This window comes from Rhinopithecus bieti, unplaced genomic scaffold (genome assembly GCF_001698545.2).
Source record: "Rhinopithecus bieti isolate Rb0 unplaced genomic scaffold, ASM169854v2 scaffold_22439, whole genome shotgun sequence".
NCBI classification, from domain to species: domain Eukaryota; kingdom Metazoa; phylum Chordata; class Mammalia; order Primates; family Cercopithecidae; genus Rhinopithecus; species Rhinopithecus bieti.
Window position 1 is genome coordinate 301,283 of NW_016810838.1, and position 20,320 is coordinate 321,602.

A 20,320-nucleotide genomic window follows, 5' to 3' on the forward strand; every position below is an offset into this window, starting at 1 on the left:
GCAAGGGATAGACCACTTGCTAACTGGTTCCTTTATTAAAGGTGATGATTCTGTTTCCTCTACTAGGGTAGGTGGTTTTAATTTATCTGTTTAGCACCAAATGGTTATGCTGGTGCTTTTACACTTGAGCTTCTGGAACTTCTCTAGCTTCCAATTTCTTCAGATTTCCCTTAAAGCTCAGGACCCAGGGCCACCCTTTGGTTCTCTGCTGTGCTCCATGAATAGCATCCCATCCTGGTAGCAGGTTGAGAGAATCAGACAACTTACTTTACACCCAAGCTTTAACTTCCTCTGTGGGCTGTGTTAGAGCCCCAACTGTGGGTGGCATCAGACAGTTTGGAGAGGTGCCCATCAAATGTGTCTCAGAAGTTTCAAGTCACTCATCCAAAATGCTCTTTCAAATGTTGGGGGATGTGGACCCTCCAAAGCTGAAATATGTGAGTCGGTGTTGGGCACAGTCAATGCTTCTTTCCCCCTGACTCCTCCCTGTCTGCCTTTCTTCCCCTGGACATGCAGCTAGCTGTCAGAAGTTTTTTTTTAAGAGCTTCTCTTTATCAGTCCTTCTGTTGCTTCATACCATAGCTAGCACTGGAAGAGACATCTGACATCACCTAGTTTTGCTTTGTGTTAATTTTTATATTTTACAAATAAGCAAATGGAGGCCATATAAAATTAAATGATTTGATAAGACTGAAATAGGAGCTAGTAGAATCCAGTTCTGTGACTCTGAAATCATTTCAACCAAGTCACCTCTTTTTTCTTTCCCTGTGTAGAAAGCCTCCAGAAATTTGCCAGTGTTTTCTGGGCCTCAGGAATTCCTAAATGTCTAACAAGGATTCTAAAGGGTGGAAAGGAAACTATGACTTCTCATCTAGTTTGAGAATACTGACTAACAAAATGAACCACCCTAGGGTCCTCGGACTAAAGGTCTCTGAGGTCAGCAGACATATTCATGATAGTTATAACATTTGCTTGAATTCAAAAGGTGGTATATTTGACATTGTGCTAGTTACTTAGCCTTCTCTGTGTTTACTTTCTTCATCTATTATACTTTATTAAATGGGAATAAAAATATTAAAAAGGCTTGTGATTTGTGTGAGGAGTAATAAATTAATATTAGTAAAATATTTGGAACAGTTTCTGATACCTGAGTGCTCAGTAACTGTTAGCTCATTACTGAAGATATAAATGGTGAAAGAGGGCCTTGTTCCTGCCTGTGTGCTCCCATGTGAATACATTGATTGGTGTGGTGAAGGGGTTGCCACAGGAAGGTAAAGGAAGATTAGTACACACATAATGACATATGCCAAAGATCAGAGAGCTGATTTTTTAAATGGCCAGATAGTCAGTATTTCTGGCTTTGAGAACTATAGGATCTGTCATAATTTATCAACTCTGCTGTTGTAGCGAGAAAGCAATCAAAATATGTAAACGAATGGGCACGACTGTGTTCCATAAAATGTTATTTATGAGCACAAATTTGAATATCACATAATTTTCACGTCATGAAATATTCTTTTTTTTTATTTTCCAGTAATTTTAAATGGTAAAACATTTTAATTTTTGTGGGCCCTTTGAGAACAGGTAGCAGGTTGAATTTGTCCCATTAACCATAGTTGGCCAACTCCTGACACACACACTGTAGATTATGAGAGACACAAATGCAACATTCATAGGCTTGGGGAATCCTAGCAATTGGTGTTGGTGTAGTGTGAAGAGAAATGGCCTAGAAATTCACAGAATTTGCTCTGGAGCCTAGCTCCATCACTTCTGAGATATGTAGCTTTGAAATGTCTCTTTCAGTTATCAGTGTTTTGTAGAGATGGGGGTCTTGCTCTGTTGCCCAGGCTGGCCTTGAACTCCTGGGCTCAAGCAATCCTGCTTCATCAGCCTCCCAACGTGCTAAGATTATATATAGTCATGAGCTACTGTACCTGGCCCAGATGACGTTTAAGGAACTTCCTGGCAATCAAAGTAGTTTTATAAGGGAAATTTGACATTTGAGATGGGTAATGGAGGACAACCATAAAAACATTAGAAAGGATGATGTGGTACATATTTGGGTAATTTTCATTTAGTAGCTCAGCTGACTACTAGCTGATATATTGGCTAACAGTAGACCTGCACAGATGGACAGGTGTTATATTATAGATGACCTTGAATGCCAAAGTGTAGGATTTGAATATCATAGCTGCAGATTGTTAGCAGAATTTCCTGGTTTTGCAGATGATACTGAGAGAGGGAAAATGACTTCTCTAAGGACATATGACTGGTCAGTGCAGCTGAGACCAGCACTCATTTCTTTTAGTTCCTAGACCAGTGAACCTTCCATCTACCACATTGACCCTATAAGTGTGGTAGAATGCAGTTAAATGCAGTTGCATGACTCTGACCTCAGAGAGAAAAAGTCTTGGATAAATTATAGAAGCTACTTTTTGTCTCTTCCAAACGTGATCTCATACCCCAGCATATCTAAGAAGGTAGGTCTGTGAATAATCCTGTTACAATGAAGGGTAATTACAAAAGTGTCCACCTAAGACCTTAAAATTCAACAACCTTTTGGCTGGTTTCCTGCAGTGTGTCTTTTAAATCTCAGCTTGGATGTTATTTTTCAGCTGAAGCTTCTCTAATACTCTGATAGGTAAAGTCCTCTGTTACTTAGTTTTACAGAGTCACATTTTTACTTCCATAGCATTTATTTGAGTTAGTAATTATGGATTTCTTTTTTTAAGTTCTGGGATACATGTGGAATGTGCGGGTTTGTTACATAGGTATAGATGTGCCATGGTGGTATGCTGCACCTATCAACCTGTCATCTAGATTTTAAGCTCTGCATGCATTAGGTATTTGTCCTAATTTTCTCCTTCCTCTTCCCCCCCCACCCCTCAAAACGCCCCAGTGTGTGTTGTTCCCCTTCCTGTGTTCATGTGTTCTCATTGTTCAACTCCTACTTATGAGTGAGAACGTGTGGTATTTGCTTTTCTGTTCCTGTGTTAGTTTGCTGAGGATGATGGCTTCCAGCTTCATTCATGTCCCTGCCAAGGACATGATCTCACTCTTTTTTATGGCTGCATAGTATTCCATGTATACCACATTCTCTTTATCCAGTTTATCATTGATGGGCATTTGGGTTGGTTCCAAGTCTTTGCTATTGTAAATATTGCTGCAGTACACATATGCATACAAGTGTCTTTATAGTAGAATGATTTCTGTTCCTTTGGGTGTGTACCCAGTAATGGGATTGCTGGGTCAAATGATATTTCTGGTTCTAGATCCTTGAGGAATCGCCACACTGTCTGCCACAATGGTTGAACTAATTAATAATCTGATCAACAGTATAAAAGCGTTCCTGTTTCTCCACAGCCTCACCAGCATCTATTGTTTCCTGACTTTTTAAAAATTGCCATTCTTACTGGTGTGAGATGGTATCTCATTGTGGTTTTAATTTGCATTTCTCTAATGATCAGTGATGATGAGCTTTTTTTCATGTTTGTTGGCAGCATAAATGACTTCTTTTGAGAAGTGTCTATTCATATCCTTTGTCCACTTTTTGATGGCTTGTTTCTTTCTTTTAAATTTGTTTAAGTTCTTTGTAAATTCTGTATGTTAGAAACTTGCCAGATGGGTAGATTGCAAAATGTTTCTCCCATTCTGTAGGTTGCCTGTTCACTCTGATGATAGTTTCTTTTGCTGTGCAAAAGTTATTTAGTTTAATTAGATCCCATTTGTCAATTTTGGCTTTTGTTGCAATTGCTTTTGGTGTTTTAGTCATGAAGTTTTGCCCATGTCTATGTCCTGAATGGTATTGCCTAGGTTTTCTTCTAGGGTTTTCATGGTTTTAAGTTTTAGATTTAAGTCTTTAATTCATGCTAAGTTATTTTTTGTATAAGATGTAAGGAAGAGGTCCAGATTCAGTTTTCTGCATATCATTAGACAGTTTTCCAGCACCATTTACTGAATAGGAGATCCTTTCCCCATTGCTTCATTTTGTCAGGTTTGTTGAAGATCAGATGGTTGTAGATGTGTGGTGTTATTTCTGCTCCATTGGTCTATATGTCTGTTTAGATACCAGTACCATACTGTTTTGGTTACTGTAGCCTAGTAGTATAGTTTGAAGTCAGTTAGCATGATGCCTCCAACTTTGTTGTTTTTGCTTAGGATTGTCTTGGGTATACAGGGTCTTCTTTGATTCCATATGAAATTCAAAATAGTTTTTTTTTTTTTTATTCTGTGAAGAAGATCAATGGTTGGTTGATGGGAATCGAATTGAATCTATAAATTACTTTGGCATTATGGCCAATTTTGTGATATTGATTCTTCCTATCCATAAGAATGGAATGTATTCCCATTTGTTTGTATCCTCTCTTATTTCCATGAGCTGTAGTTTGTAGTTCTTCTTGAAGATGCCCTTCACATCCCTTGTTAGCTGTATTCCTAGGTATTTTATTTTCTTTGTAGTGATTGTGAATGGGAGTTCATTTATGATTTGGCTCTCTGCTTGTCTATTATTGGTTTAAAGGAATGTTTGTGATTTTTGTACATTGATTTTGTATCCTGAAACTTTGCTGAAATTGCTTACCAGTTTAAGGAGTTTTTGGGCTGAGATGATGGGGTTTTCTAAATATAGAATCATCTTATCTCCAAACAGACACAATTAGACTTCCTCTCTTTCTACCTGAGTATCATTTATTTATTTTTTCTTGCCTGATTGCCCTGGCCAGAACTTCCAATAGCATGTTGAATAGGAATGATGACAAAGGGCATCCTTGTCTTATGCCAGTTTTCAAAAGGAATGCTTCCACCTTTTGCCCATTCAATATGATATTGACTGTGGGTTTGTCATAAATAGTTCTTATTATTTGGAGATATGTTCAGTCAATACCTAGTTTATTGAGAGTTTTTAACATGAAGGGATGTTGAATTTTATCAAAGGCCTTTTCCACATCTATTGAGATAATCATGTGGTTTTTGTCGTTAGTTCTGTTTATGTGATGGGTTACATTTGTTGATTTGCATATTTTGAACCAGCCTTGCATCCCAGGGATGAAGCTGACTTAATCCAGGTGGATAAGGGTTTTGATGTGCTGCTTGATTTGGTTTGCTAGTATTTTATTGAGGATTTTCACGTCAGTGTTCATCAGGGATATTGGCCTGATGTTTCCGTTTTCTGTTGTGTCTTTTCCTGGTTCTGGTATCAAGATGATGCTGGCTTCATAAAATGAGTTAGGGAAGAGTCCCTCCCTTTCAGTTGTTTGGAATAGTTTCAGAAGGAATGGTACCAGCTCCTCTTTGTATTTCTGATAGAATTTGTCTGTGAATCTGTCTGGTCCTGGGCTTATTTTGGTTGGTAAGCTATTAATTACTGCCTCAATTTCAGAACTTGCTATGGTCTANATACCCATGTCCTGAATTGTATTGCCTAGGTTTTCTTCTAGGGTTTTATGGTTTTAATTTTACATTTAAGTCTTTAGTCCATCTTGAGTTAATTTTTATATAAAGTGTAGGTAAGGGGTCCAGTTTCAGTTTTCTACATATGGCTAGCCAGTTTTCCCAGCATCATTTATTAAGTAGGGAATCCTTTCCCCATTGCTGGTTTTTGTCAGGTTTGTAGAAGATCAGATGGTTGTAGATGTGTGTGTAGTGTTATTTATGAGGTCTCTGATCTGTTTTATTGGTCTATATGTCTGGTTGGGTACCAGTACTGTACTGTTTTGGTTACTGTAATCTTGTAGTAGTATAGTTTGAAGTCAAGTAGTGTGATGCCCCCAGCTTTGTTCTTTTTGCTTAGGATTGTTTTGGCTATACAGGCTCTTTCTTTGTTCTATATGAAACGTAAAGTAGTTTTTTTCCCTAATTCTGTGAAGAAAGTCAATGGTAGTTTGATGGGAATAGCATTGGATCTATAAATTGCTTTCACAATATTGATTCTTCCTATCCATGGACATGGAAGGTTTTTCCATTTGTTTCCTCCCTTATTTCCTTGAGCAGTGGTTTGTAATTCTTGAAGAGGTCCTTCACGTCCCTTGTAAGCTATATTCCCAGGTATTTTATTCTTTTTGTAGCAATTGTGAATGGAAGATCATTCATGATTTGGCTTTCTGCTTTTCTATTGTTGGTGCATACGAATGCTTGGGATATTTGCACATTGATTTTGTTTCCTGAGACTTTGCTGAAGTTCCTTATTAGCTTAAGGAGTTTTTGGACTGAGACACTGGGGTTTTCTAAATGTAGAATTATGTCATCTGCAAACAGAGACAATCTGACTTCCTCTCTTCCTATTTGAATACCCTTTTTTTTTTCTTTCTCTTGCCTGATTGCCCTGGCCATAACTTCCAATACAATGTTGAACAGCAGTGGTGAGAGAGGGCATCCTTGTCTTGTGCCAGTTTTCAAAGGGAATGCTTCCAGCTTTTGCCCATTCAGTATGATATTGGCTATTGGTTTGCCATAAATGGCTCTTATTATTTTGAGATATGTCCCATCAATACCTAGTTGATTGAGAGTTTTTAACATGAAGGGATCTTGAATTTTATCAAATGCCTTTTCTGAGTCTATTGAGATAATCATGTGGTTTTTGTCATTGGTTTTGTTTATGTGATGGATATAATAATGGATTTTGGGTAGTAATTTAAATGAACAGCTGTCATCTGTCTTCTCAGCTAGATAAGTTCCAATAGGAGAGAGATTATGTCTGTCTATCTCATGATTCTAGCCCCAATGCCTTGCACTTTGCTAGATACATGAAAGACATTTGATATTTTTTAATGAATGAATGTTCTCTCATTAATCATTGATATTGATGAAAATAATTGTTGCATTAGCAAAGGCTTCATAGATAGAAGTTATCTTCACTTGCTAATTAAATTATTAAATAGCATTTCTTCCTCCGGTGACTTTTTTCTCTACCTTTTTCAATGACTCCTTTCATGACCACCTTCGTGATAGATAAATTCACATCTATTATAATCCTCATCTATCACCAAAAGACAATAATTTAGCAGTGTCAGCATAGTTACTAACATTAAAACCATACCACTTAAGCCAATTTTAATAATTCTTCAAGCACAGGTATATAAAATTGGTTTAAAGAACATATTCACTAGATGCCCTATCTAGTAGAGAAAAACTGTCTATTTCTCCACCAGATTTCCGTAAGAATGTTGTGTTTTCCCATGTCACCAACACTCCCGTTAGTCCTCTAAATAATAAGATTTGACTAGTTTCTAAGATGATTTTCATTTTTAAAGTGTATTGTAATATGTAATATACAATATATAATATTGTAATATGTAAATATGCACTTGGTGTTAGAACCTTGTCACTGATATTGTCAGGAACTTTAGAAAATTGTAGCATACAATACTGATGGAGAGTCACCCTTATGTGAGCACCCATCAACCTGACTTTTTAAAATATGTTTCTTTTTACTTCCTACTTCCGCTGTTTTCAAGAACAGCTTATTCTTTCAAGGACTGAAATTTGAAACTATGCAGGAAAATGTAAGACTTACAAGCCTCAAGTTGATAGGATTTTCTCTTCTGAAATGCTATCTACTTGAAGATGAATCCTAATGACTCAGGGAAAAAGCTGATGAAATTCACCAGCCTCTGCTCACACAACCAGCATTTACCTTGTTAAAAAAAAAAAAAAAAAAAAGATTAAAAAAGAAAAAAGTCTTGCTGGACTGACTATCATTCAACTTGAAATTGGATTCTATATTAAACATCCCCAGTTCCAAGAGACAGACTAGAAAGAAGAAAGAGTGACCACAGAGATTCATTCTTGAGTTGAAATGAAGATAGAGTAGGGGCTGCCCCCTAAAGAACCTGTAATTTAAAGAGCACAGCTTTCCTTACCACCAATACTTCGTTTTGGGGTTCATGTTTCTGCATGTTTTCTACATCTACTTAGGGCTTGGGTATAGAAACTGAATAGGTCTCTGAAGATAGATGTCCATTTATCCTGAATCTTTGTCACCTGCTGATGTAGTGGCCTAGCAATCCTTGCTTGTTTCTTAGAGAAGGCAAAACACCTGCAGCAACATCATCATGAAGTAGGAACTTCATATTTTCATATTACCTCCAGTGCTTTAATCTCCTCTCTTGGGACCCCTCTTATCTCCTATTAAGATCCATCCTCCTCTACCCTCTAGTCCCCCACCTCCTGGACACATATTCGCTAAGGAGCTTCATATTTTTATCCTGCTTGGATACCCAATCTGTGAGAGGGAAAGCACAGCTGACATATTACTTAACATCAACATCTTACTGATATTAGAACAAACACTATTTTCTGATTTTCAGGCTCGCACTTCCAGTCTGTTTGTTAAACAAGCCCCATGCCCTGTGTGCCGTTTCTATGCTTCTACTCAGTTCTGCTCTTTCTGCCTTATACTTCGCAAAGGGTGATCCAAGACCACCTACATCACAATCACCTGGGATTGTTGTTAAACTTCAAATTTGGAGGTTCCTCAACTGTATCTGATAATAGGGCCCAGTTAACTGCATTTTAATTAGTTTCCCAGGTGATATTTAGGTGAACTGAAGTTGGAGAATCATTGCTCTATGCCTTTGTCCATATCATTTCTTCCTTTTAGAATGTCCTCTCACATTCTCTAGACATTGTCATCCTTCCCATCCCTTCCTTTTATGGAATTTTGCCCATTCTTCCTAGTATTAATGGTCACTGGAGTAACTGTCACTTGGAGACTATAAATTTAGTTAAGTACAGGGACCATTTGTCAATCATATTTGCAGTCCCTGTAGTGTCTGTTAATGGTGCTTTGCACATAGAAGCTACTCCATAGAGGCTTGATGAATAAATGAAGGATTCACTCCCTCCAGAAGTAGAAACATAGGAAGGGCTCACTATATATATGGATTTTTAAGATTAAATGTCAACAGGCTATTGGGGAAATATTTTTAAGTAGAAAATATTTTTTGGTGACCTAGATGTAAAAGCATGTATATGACCTCATTCTGTTTCAGTGTTTAAGGTCAAACATCAAAGAAAGGCTGCTCTTTCTCTTCAGCGTTAGTGGTGAACAACTATTATGTAAAAGAATTACCATTGTCTATCAGGAGGCTTCTGAAAGATTTACAGAGTACAAGGGAGATGCTCCAAGGTCCTGCCTCTGGGATCTCATTATAATTGAAATCTCTAGGTTGTAGGACCATAGTCTGAGCAGTCCGAAGTTTCTAGAATGCTGGGTTTATTAACTCAAGATCCAAGGTACATTAAACTGGGGACTAGGTAGTCCACTTGAGTGATCAGTGTCACTGTTCAAATGCCAGGAAAGTCTCTTCTCTTCAGTGAATCTCTAGTAATGGAAGGGTCCTGTTTTCCACAGAAGGGACTCACTCCTTGACTCTGGCAATGCCCCACTAGAATACAAGCTCCTTTGGATATATGTTTTATTTATTTTTGAAACACAGTGTCTGGCACATGTGAGTGGCTAAGAAAAACTTGGCAGATAAAACCATAAATGAATGTGTTGTTTTGCATTTCTTTGGATTACTTATCGGCTTAAATCTAAGATGTTAAAAAAAATTGACCCCAAGACAGTACATTTTGAGCTGCAATGAAATTCTTTAAAAAAAAAAATACTGAATTATTGTTATCAGAGCAAAGTGTTAACTTACTTGTTATAGCAAAATTCTGTATCTTTCTCCCTGGCTCCCATTCATTATCCATTCCCCTCTTTTATTTTAGTTTTGCTTGCTTACTGCTAGGGATTCTTTCTCCATTTGCTTTTCTCCTGACCAAATGGAAAACCTTGAGTTTACTACATGAGTTTGGAGTGATTTCAGACCTCTGTCTTCAGCTGATGATCCTCCACATGGATCATCTTTCGCTTGCTATGTGATGAATGGAAGTGCTTACAAAACTTACTTGGGGAGTGGGGAGGCATCAGACAGGAGTGGAAAACATGTGAGGCTCCTTGATGAAATAATGCAACCTACACAAATTTATTCAGGTGGAAAGAAGGGGCAGCATGGGAGGTTAAGTACCTAAATCTTGAGCTCTTTGTCCTCAGAAAACATTGTTAACTTATTGTCATGAAAACAGAAAGTTTCTGCCATTTTGGAAATCGTTATACTTTAATGCAAAATGCCTGAATTAAAATTCTAGTTCTGTCACTTAAGTCTAAATGACTCTAGCCAGCTTACTTTCATGAACCATTTATTTTTCTCATTTGTAAAATGGGAATGATAATATGTCCTTGTAGTATCGTCAGAAAAGTTAGGGAAAGTGAATACAAAGTAATTAGCACAGTACCTAGGACAAGTAGATGCTCAGTCCATGATTTCAGTCATTATTGCCATCAGTGCCCTGAGTAGGGCCGTTAAACCCTGCTCTGTGGCTCTGGCATAATGAATTGGAGGACAAACCTCGCTAACTTCACATGGAGCCCAAGATTGTCAGAGCATCTTCCTTCTGAATTCTTTTATTTATTTTCTATCAAAAGACTCTTCTCCAGCTGTCTTCTTTCTATCCATATTTCCATGTTAGCATGCAGATTAATAAATGCTTGGTGTTCTTTCCATTCTGTAGGGCCTCTACAATGAAGGTGATTTTTGTTGTGCTTCAATATGTGTCTTTTAATTGTATTGGAAGGATGAGAAGATTTACTTCCTTGAGTATGTCCAAAGTGTTAGGGCCCTCTTAACAGAGCAAATAAAATAAGCAAACCAGGGCTGATGTTGGAAGACACACACCCAGGTTGTAGGGAAAATGTCAGGGCCTCTCTTTATGCTGGAGATCAGTCTTTCCAGCCCAAGAGTCTTTGCTCATGAGTCTGAATCATGTGCTTCTTCTCTTTCTAACACTGACATTGATTTACAATCTGATTTTGAACTCTGCTTATGTTAGGGTGCAACCATTTCACATAGACATTTTTAACTGCAAATGCTTAGGCCCATTTCCCAGATTCTGATTTACCACCGGAGATTTGGTGAATCAGCACATGACCCTATGAGCATTACTTTCCTCATTTAATAAGCAGATGTTGTGCATCTTCTATGTGCCAGGCTGTGCTCTAGGAACTGGGAATGCATCAATGAAAAAAAGAAACGAAAATCCCTGCCCTTAGAGAGTTGCATCTTTTAAAGAGAGAAAGACAATAAATAGAACCATTGAATAAACTATAAAACATGTAAAAAGTAACAAGAGCTGTCCAGGCGCGGTGGTTCATGCCTGTAATCCCAGCACTTAAGGAGGGTGAGGCGGGCAGATTCCCTAAGGTCAAGAGTTCAAGACCAGCCTGGCCAACATGGTGAAACCCTGTTTCTACTAAAAATACAAAAAAAAAAAAAAATAGCCAAGTGTGCTTGGCAGGCACCTGTAATCCCAGCTACTTGGGAGGCTGAGGCAGAAGAATTGCTTGAGTCTGGAAGGCAGAGGTTGCAGTGAGCCGAGTTCACATCACTGCACTCCAGCCTGGGTGACAAGAGCCAGACTCTGTCTCAAAAACAAACAAAAAGTAATAAGTGATATCTAGAAAAATAAAGTAGAGGAAAGGGCCAACAGTGCCTCTCATGAGTTTTCAACAACTTCATTATTTTGTATCCTATGCCTGTCTTTCCTTTTGTGACCACGTTGCCTACCCTCACCCTAGTTTCTTCCTTTCCTGAACAATTTCAGCAGGTATTTTCAGATATAAGGCAGGGATCTGACTTCTGTTTTGTGAGTTTAAGAGAAAGGCTGGAGCCTATGATGTGACCGTTCATAGACCATCCCCTTTAGGACTTGTCCCAATGTATTAAAGAGCAGACAGGAAACTCTCTCTTTGGAGGGGAAAAATAGGTGTTAGCAGAGAGACTCTGTGTAAATGAGGTTTTTTTTTTTTTTTTTTTTCCTGAAGTCTGGCCATGGTCTGATAGCCTGAGGCTGGAGCCAGGGCAGTAATTTTCACTTTAGATGGGATGGTCAGATGAGAAAAGCCTTCATCCTCTGGCATCATCTCTTTGTCTAGAAGCATTTGGAAGTGCTTGCCTTGGTAGTGGATAAGGATTTATGGTTGCTTTAATGTTGCCTTAGAAACAGATTAATTGCTTACCTTTGAGGCTTTAAGTCAGCAAGAATTACATAGAAGGGAATTCCAAGTTCTGATGAAGGCCATCAAGGAGTTCCTTGGAATAACCCCAGCTGCCAATCAAGAGGATGCCATTATGCTGACTGTCCAATATATTGGACTGGTAGGAATGCCAGCATGTGCCTTTGCTCTGAGTGAAGTCCTCCTTGGTAGCCAAAACTGGCTATAGCTTCCAGCAGGGAGTGGTCACTGCTGCCAACCACTCTTCAGGCCTCTTTGCTCCAAAAGCTTTCCCTCATCCTTTACGAAAGCAGTTTGATAATGATCTATCTCTTGCAGATGTTGGTTTCTATTCCTTGTAGCTGTGACCTCTTCCTCCAACACAACTGGCTGGACTACTCACAGCTGGATATCTTTTTACCATCCTTTGTCAGTGCCATTTGGGTCTGCAATCTGTAGGTGATCGGTTGTGTGTGGTTTTAAAATAAACAGTGATCAGAAGATAAATTGGGTATTCTTGATACTGTGCTGAAGTCTCATTTGGATGATGTAATGGATATTCCTAAGTTAGTACTGCTCATAGTTGTACAAGTTGATCTGAATCCACCATAAGAACCAGCCTATACTTTGTATTGGTAAATTAAGGCAGAATATAAGAAAGCCAGGCAGCAAATCAACATATCCACAGTCTCTATTCTTATCTTTCTGCTTAATTTGTATGGAAATGTATATTTGAGGGAAAATGGGGAGAATTACATAGAACTACTTTGAATCTGATGATAGAGGAAAGACCCTGAAAGAAAGGAAACAAAAGGACGAAGAAGGAACTTGCATTTAGATAACACCTATTCCACATCTTCATGGGCATTTGGATTTGGTATTAATTTAATACAAAAAGAAATTCAACTCCAGAGAGTTCTTTCCAGTTGCTTCATTGCCAATAAGCTACATCAGTGTGTTGTATCCACTGTTCACAAATTATAATGCTCCCCTCTTTTGAATATAATTGTAATGTTTTTAGTTAACACCAGAAGCCCCTTTCTTTTTCTCTGAAAATGATGATGGATTTTTGCAGATCTATCTACCTTTAGAAATCTGGTGACCTTTTGGCTAAGAACATATTGTGGGATGTGGACTAGGGAAGGGATAAAGGGCAGGGCTTTTTCTTGGCTGGCCTAGGAGATTGCCCTGAGAGTGCATGCAGGAAGAGGTTGCCAGGCAATTGCTAAAAGACCAGATTGAAGGGCAGCTGTCTCTAGGAGCGTGCTAGCTCTCATGTTACATCACTGTTATTGATGCTTGTCTGAGTCTAATCCATAAGATAAAAGCCAGGCTATTGGAAACCTTCCACAAGACTTTTGCTAACTAGGCCCTCCTGATTCTGCATGGAAGCCAAGAGACTTTCCAATGGGCTAGTCCAAGCCAACCCCAATAGTTCTCAAAGATTACTTCACACACTATCAGGGATGATGTAATGGAGCAGTTAATTATATCAGTCTTGGAAAAAGACCAGGGGTTGAGTCTTAGTTGAGGGTTTTACTGTCCGTATGACATTCAGCAAGTACTTAACCTATCTAAGCCTCAGTTATCCACCTCCAAATGGGCTAATAATACCCTCTATTTAGGATTGTTGTTAGGGTACTGTGCATTGCACAACTCTAGGGGTGCTGTTCTCATGGACTGTAATGGAAATAGCAACACTAGGAATTTTGTAACATAGCAATGCTGGCTAATGTAAATATTAAATATAATTGATATGTATAGAGAGAATTTAGCATGGTGTCCATGACTGTTTAAGAATGGAATCTAGTATTCTCTCAGGAAATTGGTTATAATTTGGTGTTCAGCTCTTTTGAAACTTGCTTCTAAGAAGGAAAAAGCAAAATCGTTTGGATACAGAATAATCTGCAAAGACTTGGATATAAGAAATTGTTATGTTGTTCAGGGAATGGGAATAATTTCCATATTCTGGAGCTCAGATGCCAGATTATAAAAGGTCTTAGAAAGCCTGTTAAGGGTTTTGAGGTTTGTCCTCAGGGAAGCAAGAAACCAGTGAAGAGTTTTAAGGGAAGTGAAGAGTGTCAGATCTGCACTTTAGGAATTTCATTTTGGCTGAAATGTGAAGAATGGAATGATGTGATTTGGCAGTCAATTGAAGGGAGTGGTTAATTATATCAGTCTTGGAGGCAGACACAAGTTTGAATCTCTCTTCAGTGTTTATGTTCAGTACTACTATTTATTACAAATATTTCACTTTTCTGATTCTTTCAGGTCCCCAAGACATTTTAAATTGCATATCTTCCAAAAGGATCACTACAGAGGTTTCTTTCACCATTTTAAATGTTAGATATATTCTATATCATTTTGTATACCTGCCAAGTATTGGGATCACTTATAAATTAGATTTTATAGAGTAGGCAAAAGCTGGTCTCCTTGTGTCCACCCTTGTCCCTTCAGTCTATTCTGCACTGAACCAGCAGAGAGATCCTTCTAAAAGAAAAATCAGATCATATCACCCTCTGATTAGAACCTCCCAGTGATTCTCATCTTCTAACCCATCAAAGCTCATGCCTTATGGCAACTCAGTGTTCCATGATCCATTCCCACTCCTGAGCCCTGCCCCCTTGGTGCATTGCCCTATTGCTACATTGGTTTTCTGTGTTTCTAGACTGTGCCAAGCATGGTTCCCATTAGGACATTTGCACTTGCTAGGAATTCTGTTCCTACAGATATCCACAAGACATGATCTTTCGTGTCCTTTAGGACTTTGCTCAAGTGTTACCTTATCAGAGAGGCCTTCCTTAACCATCTGGTATGAAATCATGCATGCCATGTGTATACACTCTCTCTCTCTCTCTCTCTCTCTCTCTCTCTCTCTCTCTCTCTCTCACACACACACACACACACACACTCCTTGTCCTCTTTAGATTGCTCTGCACATACATGTACCATAGGACTTTTTAACCTTCTGATACTTATATTTGTTTGTTTCCTCCACCATTAGAATATAAGCTCTGTGAGAACATTGACTTTGTTTTATCACTGGTGAATTCTCAGGATCTAGGGAAGAGAGCCTAGCAAGTCTTTCTAGAATACATATTAAGTATGCATAAATATTTGTGGATGAAATGGATACACAAGGGTGTTGGAACTAGATTTTCCACCATTCTTGCGGGATGGTTGAATTTCACCTTGTTTAAAACAGAAATCTCCAAACCTTTCAAAGACTGAACAAGCAGACATACTGACCATGAACTTTTGCATATTTTGAGAATGTGCTGCCTCTATTTTTCAGCCTTTTACTTAGTTTCAAATTCTGCTATAACCCTCCTCTGGTTTTCTTTAGTATGGGAAAAATGTCAAAGAAACTTATCTCTCTGTAGTGATGAGCTATAAAGGGCTTTAGGCTATGGGGGGATCTCTGAGGGTCTGCCAGAATGTCCTAGGCAGGGGTGTTCTCCTGGGCCCTGGTGCAGTTTGCAGAATAAGCCATTAGGAGCAAACATGAGCCAGAGAGTGTAGGCAAACGTAGGGTGGCTCTCAGCCAGCCTGAAGCTATGAAAGCCTCTAATCCAGCTCCTCTTTTAACTTTTTCCAGGACATTAAGGGTATGTTCTGACTCAGGGCTTCTTCCTATTGCTGCTTTATCTGATGTTATAGCTGGTCCCTCCTGCAAGGCCTGGGAGACAGTTAACCTGACTTGGAGCAGACCTTCCTCTACTTCAGTTTCCGCTCACCTCCCTTCCAGGTTCTGGAAGCAGAGGGGACGTAAGGTCTGAGTAGAGTTTTGCTTGAGGTGGTAGGTGAACTTAAGGCCATTGTGGCCGAGTCCACCACTATGCCCACCAAGCTTTGTGTGCCGCTCACTGACTCTGTTGCCATGGCCCTCCTTGCCTACAGCCCTTCATCATGTGTATATTTTGTGGTCACTGTTGTCATGCCACATGAGCTAATTTAAATGGAATTATTGGTCCTGCATTTTTTGGTCACTTTGAACCCTCGACAGAACTAATATGTATTTTAGAATGACCATGGAAAATATGACCGACACCGAGAAGGAACATTTTAAGGTTGGTGACGCTGATTCCACAGGCTGCCAGGCTCTTACCCACAAGTAGGCCTTGGCCTGTTTATCTCCCTTTCCAGCCTGCAGAAAAACAGGCTCTGTACACAGATGTGAAGAGCTGTGCTTGAAGAACCAGATGCCCAGCTACTAATGTATTAGCAGACCTGGGCTGGCTGAAAATTAGGAAGAAATGTGCTCTGATCAAAACATGCTTTTAAAAACTGTACTTAATGTGTGGAAATACTGCATTCCAGCAGAATTTTTTTCTCCTCAAGAACAAATGCCATTGAGCTTTGATTTCAGGCAAGCTTGAAGTTTTCTGTTTCCAAGTAAGTGTAGAGCAATAGGACATGATTTCATGAAATACAGTGTAAGATGCTCTCTAGTGTTTAAGATAATCACCAGGCCTTGTATTGGTGGGATTTTTTCAGGGTCTGATTTTCAAAACATCAATTGTAATAAGGTGCTTTTGGCATTGAAACTGTTTTTGGAAGAAGATGTACTAACACAAATTTAGAAGAAAATCTGCTTTAGTAAAAAGGAGGAAATTATCTGATGCTTCAAAAGTCCTGTGTTTTTTGGCTATTAGCATGCATAAACGTGTGTTTAATAAGGCAAGGCTATATAAATTGAACTTTTCCTTTCCAATGAGTCAATTGTGTATCTTGCTCAGTGAATGGGTACTCCATGTAGTACATTCACAGAAAGATTGAATTGTAAACTTTACAAAGGATTGCTTAGTCACTGATGGAGTCTTAGAATGCAATCATTCATCATAGATTTTGTGATGGTCAAATATAAACAAATTTTGGTAAGAGTAATAAAAATAATTAGTAATGCTTTGGATGCAGCTCTAATGACATGACTTTTTTTCCGCCCTCTCCCCATCTTGTTTTACCAGTAGGTTGTGACAGTTGGAAGTGTCGTGTACAACATGTGGCGATTAAGTCTTTCACCCACCTTTTCAATGGGATTTCATCTGTTAGTTATTGTGGCTCTCTTATTTTCCCATGTGGACTACGTAATTGCCGAGACAGAAATGGAAGGAGAAGGAAATGAAACTGGTGAATGCACTGGCTCATATTACTGTAAGAAAGGGGTAATTTTGCCCATTTGGGAACCCCAAGACCCTTCTTTTGGGGACAAAATTGCTAGAGCTACTGTGTATTTTGTGGCCATGGTCTACATGTTTCTTGGAGTCTCTATCATAGCTGATCGGTTCATGTCCTCTATAGAAGTCATCACATCCCAAGAAAAAGAAATAACCATAAAGAAACCCAATGGAGAGACCACCAAGACAACTGTGAGGATCTGGAATGAGACAGTTTCTAACCTGACCTTGATGGCCCTGGGATCTTCTGCTCCTGAGATTCTCCTTTCAGTAATTGAAGTGTGCGGCCATAACTTTACTGCAGGAGACCTCGGTCCTAGCACCATCGTGGGAAGTGCTGCATTCAACATGTTCATCATTATTGCACTCTGTGTTTACGTGGTCCCTGACGGAGAGACAAGGAAGATTAAGCATTTGCGTGTGTTCTTTGTGACGGCAGCCTGGAGCATCTTTGCCTACACCTGGCTTTACATTATTTTGTCTGTCATCTCTCCTGGCATTGTGGAGGTCTGGGAAGGTTTGCTTACTTTCTTCTTCTTTCCCATCTGTGTTGTGTTCGCTTGGGTGGCAGATAGGAGACTTCTGTTTTACAAGTATGTCTACAAGAGGTATCGAGCTGGCAAGCAGAGGGGGATGATTATTGAACATGAAGGAGACAGGCCATCTTCCAAGACTGAAATTGAAATGGATGGGAAAGTGGTCAATTCTCATGTTGAAAATTTCTTAGATGGTGCTCTGGTTCTGGAGGTGGATGAGAGGGACCAAGATGATGAAGAAGCTAGGCGAGAAATGGCTAGGATTCTGAAGGAACTTAAGCAGAAGCATCCAGAGAAAGAAATAGAGCAATTAATAGAATTAGCTAACTACCAAGTCCTAAGTCAGCAGCAAAAAAGTAGAGCATTTTACCGCATTCAAGCTACTCGCCTGATGACTGGAGCTGGCAATATTTTAAAGAGGCATGCAGCTGACCAAGCAAGGAAGGCTGTCAGCATGCACGAGGTCAACACTGAAGTGACTGAAAATGACCCCGTTAGTAAGATCTTCTTTGAACAAGGGACATATCAGTGTCTGGAGAACTGTGGTACTGTGGCCCTTACCATTATCCGCAGAGGTGGTGATTTGACCAACACTGTGTTTGTTGACTTCAGAACAGAGGATGGCACCGCAAATGCTGGGTCTGATTATGAATTTACTGAAGGAACTGTGGTGTTTAAGCCTGGTGAGACCCAGAAGGAAATCAGAGTGGGTATCATAGATGATGATATATTTGAGGAGGATGAAAATTTCCTTGTGCATCTCAGCAATGTCAAAGTATCTTCTGAAGCTTCAGAAGATGGCATACTCGAAGCCAATCATGTTTCTACACTTGCTTGCCTCGGATCTCCCTCCACTGCCACTGTAACTATTTTTGATGATGACCACGCAGGCATTTTTACTTTTGAGGAACCTGTGACTCATGTGAGTGAGAGCATTGGCATCATGGAGGTGAAAGTACTGAGAACATCTGGAGCTCGAGGAAATGTTATCGTTCCATATAAAACCATCGAAGGAACTGCCAGAGGTGGAGGGGAGGATTTTGAGGACACTTGTGGAGAGCTTGAATTCCAGAATGATGAAATTGTGTAAGTTCTATATTATATGTGTGTGTGTGTGTTTCAGTGTGTTTATGAATGTGAGTCTGTGCATCATTTTTTAAATAGCATACAAGGAATGGAATAGCTTTTATGCAAGATCTCTTTCAAAATATCAGTCTTTGCTTGGGTACCAATTGCCAATATGCTCTACACATAGAGATCTTAAATTTATTTACATCAGAAGTTTATTTTTACTTTTATACTTTCACACATTTTAAGTACATTGTGACCATGATAAAATGAGTAATAGGACACGATTTATCAGATAACTTAGGCTGAAAAATTTGTCTTCTATTTTGAATTACATGGTATATGCTCAGAAAAGGAATATTTAAAACATCACAATAGGTCTCTAACTTCATTTCTGAGTACAGATTGGGAAAACCCGAAAAGGTAACACCACTGAAAAGAATTTCCTGGCTACCAGGGCTGACTGAGAATATTTTTGTGGCTTTTATGTGACATTGTGTTTTGTGACAATATAAGTTAACATTTCTGCTTAAATGCCAATGCTAAATTATGACTTCATAACCAATCCTGCTTCTTCAGTGTTATGCCAACCAATATGGGAAAGTTCATCCAGCCCTTTTGTAGTTCCAGTCTGGTTTTATTTTACATCCTTATTAAACAAACCCTCTACCCCGCTGATACAGTGATAGAGAAATAAGGTTCTGTCCATGTGTCTAGTTGTCAGGGAGCAGGTCAGAGAAAAGAAGGAATAATTTATTCTTCCTCTTGGTACTTTACAGTGGCACTGTGCTCGTGTAGTAATATGAAGTACCCAGTTGTTAAGTGATTCTTCCACTGAGAGTTGGTATTTAGAGGGCTGTTCCCCCTTTGCCTAGGAAAGTGTGTTGCACTCAACTCACCAAAAGCAAACCAGAAAATTTGACTCTATGAACAATTTCTGGGAGGGAGGGAGAGAGGGAGACTGGCAGGGAGGCTGCCTATAATATCTGCAGTACAACAAAAGACATTGAAATGAATGATTATGTTGGTTGAAGCACTGGACATTTAAAAATTTCAGGGAAGAAAAATAAATATATAAATATACTTCTAAAATAGTTAACTCTTATGATAATGGCATATGATATGCCAAATGGTGAATGCATGCTCTTTAAATATGAAATTTCTCCTACTGAAAGTGAGAAAACAAACCAAAAAGGGAGGGGATGGGCAGAGAGAACAGATTTTCCTGAAAGAGCCTTCCAGTGTCCTTAAATCTCTTCGTTGTTACACTATAGTGATAAGTAATGTCAAGTACCATATCACAATGAAATCAAGCAAAATAGGGATTCTAATATCCATCTTCTGATGTGTGTAGGGAGCATAGTGTTTTGATTAATATCTATTTTGTGTTAATTATGTTGTTAGTGTTCCACTTATTGAGATGTGTTTTGTTTGGATACTTATTTTACTGAAAGATAGTGATCTAGTAGAAATTAATATCCTTCATATCCAAGAAAGAATTTTTT

The 20,320-nt window shown here is 38.9% G+C and overlaps 1 protein-coding gene across 4 annotated transcripts in view; it reads left to right on the top strand.

The window, feature by feature from the left end:
- SLC8A1 (solute carrier family 8 member A1) overlaps nucleotides 1–20,320 on the top strand; it is a 404,513-nt gene that overhangs the window by 58,192 nt on the left and 326,001 nt on the right. For all 4 annotated transcript variants that reach the window (XM_017892945.1, XM_017892947.1, XM_017892948.1 and 1 more), the window contains exon 2: nucleotides 17,002–18,833. In XM_017892945.1, the coding sequence (XP_017748434.1) occupies nucleotides 17,035–18,833 (1,799 nt within the window). In that variant the 5' untranslated portion in view covers nucleotides 17,002–17,034. The remainder of the gene's footprint in view (nucleotides 1–17,001; nucleotides 18,834–20,320) is intronic.